Source organism: Prosopis cineraria, unplaced genomic scaffold (genome assembly GCF_029017545.1).
Source record: "Prosopis cineraria cultivar Desert tree isolate PC_DT_omini unplaced genomic scaffold, ASM2901754v1 PC11, whole genome shotgun sequence".
NCBI lineage: Eukaryota > Viridiplantae > Streptophyta > Magnoliopsida > Fabales > Fabaceae > Prosopis > Prosopis cineraria.
In genome coordinates, this window is record NW_026555342.1 from 45304752 (window position 1) to 45312818 (window position 8067).

General features: G+C 34.8%; 1 protein-coding gene across 2 annotated transcripts; it reads left to right on the plus strand.

The window, feature by feature from the left end:
- On the plus strand, positions 1-7611 carry LOC129284853 (leucine-rich repeat receptor protein kinase HPCA1-like). 2 transcript variants are annotated; one of them, XM_054920343.1, is made up of 19 exons: positions 1-236; positions 863-983; positions 1089-1160; positions 1391-1465; positions 1604-1675; positions 2223-2384; positions 2491-2565; positions 2747-2818; positions 2906-2974; positions 3099-3167; positions 3327-3401; positions 3485-3556; positions 3674-3808; positions 4128-4615; positions 5124-5264; positions 5370-5506; positions 5664-5883; positions 6255-6487; positions 6839-7611. In XM_054920343.1, the coding sequence occupies exons 1-19, from the start codon at positions 143-145 to the stop codon at positions 7310-7312; spliced, it is 2856 nt and encodes a 951-aa protein (XP_054776318.1). In that variant the 5' UTR covers positions 1-142; the 3' UTR covers positions 7313-7611. The 2 variants fall into 2 exon arrangements, with proteins under 2 accessions (XP_054776318.1, XP_054776319.1); XM_054920344.1 differs by lacking the exon at positions 1391-1465.
- Positions 7612-8067: the final 456 nt, after the last annotated feature.

Here is an 8067-nt window from a genome sequence, read left to right on the forward strand (position 1 = left end):
TGTATTTGTTAGCCTCCTTGAATTCACAAGGGGGTGAAGGGTCTATGATTGATTCAGATTTGTTGTATGCCAAAGCTAGTTCAAATCCTGTGATATTATCTTTCATCTGAAGCTTCTGGTCTTAATTCAAGAACTTCGAGTAATGGGCAAACGAAGTATAGTGATTCTTCTACTTTTGCTTATCTTCCAAGTTCTGCTCGTAGCAGCACAGAATGTACCAGCATCCAATCAAGACTGTAAGTTCATTTCATTTTCCAAACTATTGAAATATATTTCCGTTGTTAGATCTTAATTCAATCCTCTCTGGTTTCTGTTGAGAATAATAAAGTTTATAATAACAGTACTAAATATGTTGGAGAATCTAAGACTATATGATCTGGAAAGCGAAAGGAAGGAAACAAAGGAAACGAAGTCTGTAAACTGCTTGAATGAAAAATCAAATCAAATTAATCACTTACAAAAATAAACACAAGATGTTTATATCTATGATTATGCCGTTTTTCTAGCCACAGTAGTACATACCAATGATTAGACTAGGCCTAAGTTTCTTAATCATCCCATTCAAAAACATTCTTCTTTAATTTGGCAGTAAACTTTAATCTGAGAAACTGCAATATTATAGTTAATCTTTAGGAAAGTGAATCCTTGTGATCTTTAATCTTCTGACATGAACCTCATATTTATACCCCAAAAGTTGGCTAATGTAACTGGACTGCTAAAAGTCACATTCTCACTTAAAAATCTTGTAATTTTAAACATCAAACTCTAGTGAATTCTATTCTTTTATCCTTCGAATAACAAAGTGAACATTCATTTCTGGATATATATATATATATATTTTATTCACTTTGTTTCTCTGCAGTTACTGCTTTATTATCTCTCACTGAATTTTGGGAAAACAAGCCACCAAGTTGGGTGGGCACAGATCCTTGTGCTGCTAGTTGGGAAGGAATCGAATGCACCAATTCAAGAGTGACGTCAATGTTAGCTCTTAATTTCTTTTTGTTACCATTATGGAGTCGTTAACATTTTTTTAATTCTATTCTATTTATTTATTAAATTCTAAACTCCCCTCCTCATTTCTTCAGAAAATTGTTAAGCATGAACATTAAGGGAAGCTTGACCGCAGATATTGGGACATTATCTGAATTAGAGACTCTGTAAGTTTTCTACCTTGAAAAAGAGTGAGACAGCTAATAAATCAGAACTCTGTACATGCATGCATTTTCCACTGGGTCATCTTTCCTACGTTTACATGCGAAAGCTGAAAATCCAGTCTTATATATATTTATATATATATTGATTCAGACTGGATTCCATCAATACCTCCATTATGAATGCAGCTGTCAATTGATTATATTATATACCTTTTTTTTTTTTTTTAATTTAGGGATCTCTCCTACAACAAAGGCATGAGTGGAAGAATTCCAGATGAAATTGGGAATTTGAGAAAATTAAAAACCCTGTAAGGATGACGTTTAGTACCTACAAGTAAATCATTCATAGTATAGCATAACGTTTTTCATGGAGTTCCAGCTGATTGATATATTTTCCCCCTCTTTTCATTCACTGATAATCTGTTGCTTTTCTTATTGTTTTCCAGGTCACTGGTTGGTTGTGATTTCTCTGGTCCTATTCCTGAATCAACAGGAGCTCTTAATCAGCTGACCTTTTTGTGAGGATTCCATCTTAACAATGTTGCTGGTGCCGCTACTTTCTTAAGAAGTTCTACACGTACACACACACAAGAGAAAAGAATAAGATATATTTTTAAAATAAATTTAGATCTTTTCAACTTTTTAGGAATTGATATTCTAAGTCGTGGGCCTCATACAAGTCTTAAGAATACAAATAAAACTGAATCATAGTGATATCTATCTATAAGGATCAAATGACCACGCATCATGGTAATTCATTTTTTTTATATAAAATTTTAAAAATTTAGATTGAATTGAAATATTGAATAATCATGTTGTGTTGTGTGGATTTTTGGTTCTTTAACTAAATATGATCTTGATTGATTCTCAATTGCAAAATCAAAATCAATATCCATAAACCGTGAACAATGTGGCTTATCTCAAGTTATGTGCAAATGTCGCTAATACATTCAAGGGATTTTCCAAGAGGGTGATACTTGAAATATAACATCCCTTTTAGATGCCCTGATCTTTCTTGAGGCTAATACCTCGTAATTTATGTATGACTTGTTGATCTTCATTCAGAGCTCTTAATCTTAATCGGTTCAGTGGGAATATTCCACGTTCGTTTGGCAATCTATCCAATGTTAATTGGCTAGATATTGCAGACAACCAGATTGAAGGACCTATCCCTATCTCTGATGAAGAAGGACCTGGTCTCGACATGCTACACAAAGCAGAGCACTTGTACGCCTACTCTCTAAGTTTGATTTCATGATATTTTGTACTCACATGGCTGCATTTTTTCTGGTTCAATAGAATGACCTAATGGGTCTTTGTTCATCTTGTGCAGCCATTTTGGAAACAACCGCCTCTCAGGGCATGTTCAAGATAAGCTTTTCAGCTCAAATATGATACTGAAACACCTGTAAGTTTCATTAAAACTAGGAAGTCTATGCCTTTTTTTTTTTTGGTAGTGTTGGATGTAGGGATCCATACATCCCACGATTTTCTGGACCGGAGCATCTTGGAGTACCCTCACAATTATTTTAAGCGAAAACAAAATTGCACAATGGATGGAGAATCATTTCATATGTTTTTTTGGTCAGGCTTCTAGACAACAATAAGCTAAATGGAAGCATTCCAGACACTATGGGATCAGTGAAGACATTGATGGTGATGTGAGTACCTGGTCACAGCTATTATTATCGATAACCTCTGAAATCCTCGTGACATATTCTTTATTGAATGTTTTCTCTTGGCCACAGACGCTATGATCACAATCAAATGAGTGGAGAAGTGCCAAGTATCAGCGATCTCACAAAACTCACTGATCTGTAAGAATGCAGAAGAATTGTGCCAAAATTAATTTCATAACTATCTTAAGGGGTTTTCTATTTTTTTTTTTTAATTAAGAATCTTGTTACTGAGAGAAGATCTTGACTATATTTTTTTTTGCAGGAATTTAGGCAACAATAAGCTAACTGGCTCTTTGCCTGATCTTACTGGATTAAATGATCTCGCCTCTGTGTAAGTAGTAAAATAATGATTACGTTGGGCAAAAGATTTATCCTATAACTGAGAGGAAACTAAATTTTTTGCATCTTAATTAGATCAATGAAATTACTTCACATGAAAATTATAGGCTTATATTTATGCAATGTTATTTAAATGTCAAATTATCTGCAGGGATTTGAGCAACAACTCTTTTAATTCTTCCGGTATACCTTCATGGGCTTCAAATTTGCCATATTTAACTACATTGTAAGTTCTCATTATCTCCTTCCTCCAAACACGACCACTGTTTCTCCCAATCCATCTTTTGAACCAGATGTTGTGTGTGGCAGATCATTGGAAGACACAGGACTGCAAGGGGAAATACCTAACTCCTTATTTAAGCAGTCTAGCATAGAGGCTGTGTAAGTATTCCTATCAAAGTACATATAGAATTTGGCATGTTCATATGCGGCTAATTTGTCCTCAAGTGCATGAAAACATTAGGGTCACAAACTGATTGTTTTGAGATGTGGAAACAGGAAAATGAAGAATAATCAGCTCAATGGTACCTTGGATGTTGGCAACTCCAGCCCCAATTTGGAGCTTATTGATTTGGAGAATAATATGATAACTGACTTTGCTCAGGAAAATCAACAAATCAATTTTGATATCATGTAAGCTTCTTTCCTTGAGACCTAATTTTATCAGATTTTTATTACTATTTTCATGTCAATGTTACCCTGGGGGCTGAGACTCAAACTATTACCTTTTGACCAAAGGAAATTAACTCATTTGGTAAGCAGAGAAAGAATATCTCCTTAACAACTTTGTGTTATTTCTCTTGGCTGCATTATGGGGGAGTGCATCCTTAAAATTGCTTCAGGAGAATAATTTTAACTTTAGCAAAGTTCACAACTATCCAGTTCTATAATAATTAAATAAAATAGGTTTTGAGTTTCTCTTCTCTAACAAAGTTATCTTATGTTTTTGCAGACTAGCTGGCAACTCCATTTGTCTGGAAACAGGAGCTGATTCAAAAAAATACTGCAGCAAGTCACAATCTACTAGCACATATTCAACACAACCAAATAGTTGTACAGCTCTTCCTTGTAGTTCTAACATGGTTTCCAGCCCAAAATGCATATGTGCAATTCCCTATACAGGAGTTCTGACTTCTAGAGCTGTCGGTTTCTCAAACATAAGAAACACAAGTTATTTTAAAGATCTTGAGAATGGCCTGTTGAGTACTTTCCAGTCCCTATACCTGCCAGTGGATTCAGTTTCTCTGAGCAACCCAGTCACCGACACTGCTACTAGTTATTTTAGCTTGGACCTACAAGTCTTCCCATCTCAAAGTGACCGTTTCAATAGAACTGGAGTTTCAAGCGTTTCTTTCGTGCTAGCCAACCAGATCTATAAACCTCCAGAATTTTTCAGCCCTTACTATTTTTCCAGTAATGATAGCTATGAATTCTACGCAGGTGATTCAATGTTCACTTTAAAAAACTAAGGAGGCATTTGGCCAGGTGTAGATCACTGTATGCCAAATGCCTCCTAAGAATACTGAACTCTCTTTCTACTCTTTATGATGTTCTTATTTGGGAAAATGATAGTTAAAGAGTAATAACTTTTATTAATGACAGGTAAGAGCTTTACAAATTAAAATTCTCGTCAATGACCATAGAAATAAGCTATTACTGATGTTTCTTAAAGTCATTACTTATGCTGCCTAAAATCACTATCACATTTTTCTAATGCTATGAAAGTGATTTTTTTATCCAAAGTAGGAATAAATTTAAAACATTGTTGAAATATTGGCAGCATCGGGTTTTGAATTTTGGTAGCATGAATGGTAACTTTAGGAAGCATCAACAACTTATTTTAATTTTTAAGGCTTGGCTGTCATTGATAGAAGTTATGGACTTTTAACTGTTATTTTTCCTTCCTAGTTCTTCCCTCTCACTGTCATTTCATCCTCATGTCAATCAGAAGAGCCTTCATCAAGCAAAACAAATACGGGGATTATAGCTGGTGCTGTAGCTTCTGGTGTTGTCGTTTTGGTACTATCCATCCTTGTAGTAATATTTGCAATCCGCCAGAAGAAAAGAGCAAAGGAATTTAATCCTTTCGGTATAATTCCTTAGTTTCAGGCTTGGGATATTATTTCAATTTTCTTCACTTGTAAGGAATGTTTTTCTATCAGTCTTTTATTGTTCGAATGCAATGTAAATGCAGCAAACTGGGAACAGAACAACAATAGTGGCAATGCTCCTCAGCTAAAGGGAGCACGTTGGTTTTCTTTTGAGGAGCTCAAGAAATACAGCAACAACTTTTGTGAAGCCAATACTATTGGAGCTGGGGGATATGGAAAGGTTTATATTGATCCTTTTCCTTTTGTAAATTTACAAGCATTCTTGTTATATCTCATTTTTGCTCCTAAGAATCTTGCTTCTGGCACTAACTTTAGAAACATCAAAGAATTTTGACTGTTCTGCATAATCTGATTGGTCTGTTCATCATTCATACAAGGTTTACCAAGCTGTTCTTCCCTCTGGTGAACTGGTTGCTGTCAAGCGTGCTTCACAAGAATCTATGCAGGGTGCTGTTGAGTTCAAAACTGAGATTGAACTTCTTTCAAGGGTTCATCACAAGAATCTTGTTGGTCTTGTGGGTTTCTGTTATGATAAAGGTGAACAAATGCTGGTATATGAGTATATTCCTAATGGCACTATCATGGACAGTCTTTCAGGTACCTGAAATTTCTTCAGTATGACGCTTATTGTTCAAAAAATTTCTACTGCCTCACATTTTCCACGATATATGACAGAAGTAAATGGAATTCTCCAATTGAGTAAATAGGTTCTCTTGAAGTTCATGAAGTGTATTTTTTATTTGTCTTTTATTTAATAGGGGAAGCTACCATATTTGGCTAGAAAACACGAATTTCTTGGGGATCTCTTTCAAAAGGATATTTATAGTTGAATCTTTCCTTTATCATTTTACTTTAATTATTGTTAGAGTTTAAGGACAACCAGTTTAAAGATAAAGCCCCCTCAAATTTTCCCCCTGGCTTGAATGGAGCCGCATTTCTTGATGTTCCTTGTAACTTTGTATATGTAGGAAAATCTGGAATTAGAATGAACTGGATAAGGAGACTAAAAGTTGCTGTAGGAGCAGCCAGAGGGCTAGCCTATCTTCATGAACTTGCTGATCCACCAATTATACACAGGGACATAAAATCAAGTAATATCCTGCTCGATGACCACCTAAACGCAAAAGTTGCTGATTTCGGTCTCTCCAAACTCAATGATAGTGACAGGGGCCATGTCACTACTCAAGTGAAAGGCACAATGGTTTGTATATAATTCTTTAAAAGTAACATTACTTTCAATGGGATCTTTGATATTTCATACCATTTCCCATCTAAAAAAATTCAAAAGAACACAAAACTAGCTTTCAGTATGCTGCTATACGATCACAGTACTTTGCTCCATTTGCATATTTAAGCAACAAAGTTGTCACTTTACCTTTGTTTTCTTCACATTTTTACCCCACTTATAGCTAAGGCTTATTATGTTCAGGTATGTGTAATGCTTCAGCAGCAGATAGATTCATCTCTGCATGCAACCCTATTCCTTTCCATTATACGGTCTAGCATTTGTAACGGGACAGTGAACCCTGACTTATATTCTTCATTCTTTCAGGGGTATATGGATCCTGAATACTACATGACTCAGCAGTTAACAGAAAAGAGCGATGTGTATAGTTTTGGAGTTACAATGCTTGAGCTCGTAACAGCAAGGAAGCCAATAGAGCAAGGAAAATTCATTGTGAGAGAGGTTCTAAGGGTATTGGATAGATCAAAAGAGTTTCACAACCTTCATGCCATTATTGATCCAACAATAAAGCACGAAGGAAACCCAAAAGGTCTAGAGAAGTTTGTGGACCTGGCATTGAAGTGTGTCAAAGATCATGCAGAAGAGAGACCTACAATGGCTGAAGTTGTGAAAGAGATTGAGAATATAATCCAACTTGCTGGTTTCAACCCCAATGCTGAATCAGCATCAACATCAGAAACTTATGACAATGTCAGTGGTGGGAAGATCTACCATCCTTATGTCGACGAAGATTTTGCCTACTCGAGCGTTTTTCCATCAGTAAAGGTAGAACCTCAGTAAAAGTTGAAGTTTTCACTTCTTTAGTTTCTTTTTCCTGTAAATCCTTTTCCTCTTCAGATGCTTTTAATTTTTTCAGTTTGGTTTGTGAAGCTGTAGTATATGTATAGGTCATATACATAGGCTCCTTAGAAATACTTTTTAATTGTGAAAAGTACATGCCTTTATTATTTTCCCCTATGGTTTGAGAGGAGAATAGGACAGATCAAAATTTGCACTTGTTTGTTTGTGTCATGAGGGTGTATTTCCAATTTTGAATGAATAAATATTTGGGGTCTGGAAAAGTATGCCAGCTTTTGTTAGCCTTATTATTGAAAAAGGATGGACAAAAAATAATTTGAAAGAGAATACATTTTCTTTTGTTCCTAATTTAACTTCATGTTCTTTAGGGATTGAAACATAATTACACTTGACATCTCTAGATGTAAATAAGCAATTATCTATGAAAAAAAAATGGTAACGTAAGAATGATTTATTCAAGAGAAGTTTGTTCCATTGATACTGATTACGTGAACAAGTTACACAACTCTAATTAATATGCTCAAGTTTTTATCCGCGATTATTAATGACCCATTTTTTTTTAACTGGCAAAAAAATGACCTATCTTTTTAACAAAAAATTATTAATGATCTATTTATTTTAACATGCTAGATATAAACTAGATTTTAGACCCGTGCGATGCATTAATTCACATTATTTAAGAGAAATAGAGAAAGAAGAGTAAAAGTTAAATTTTATTAATTTTTTTAAAAAAGGAC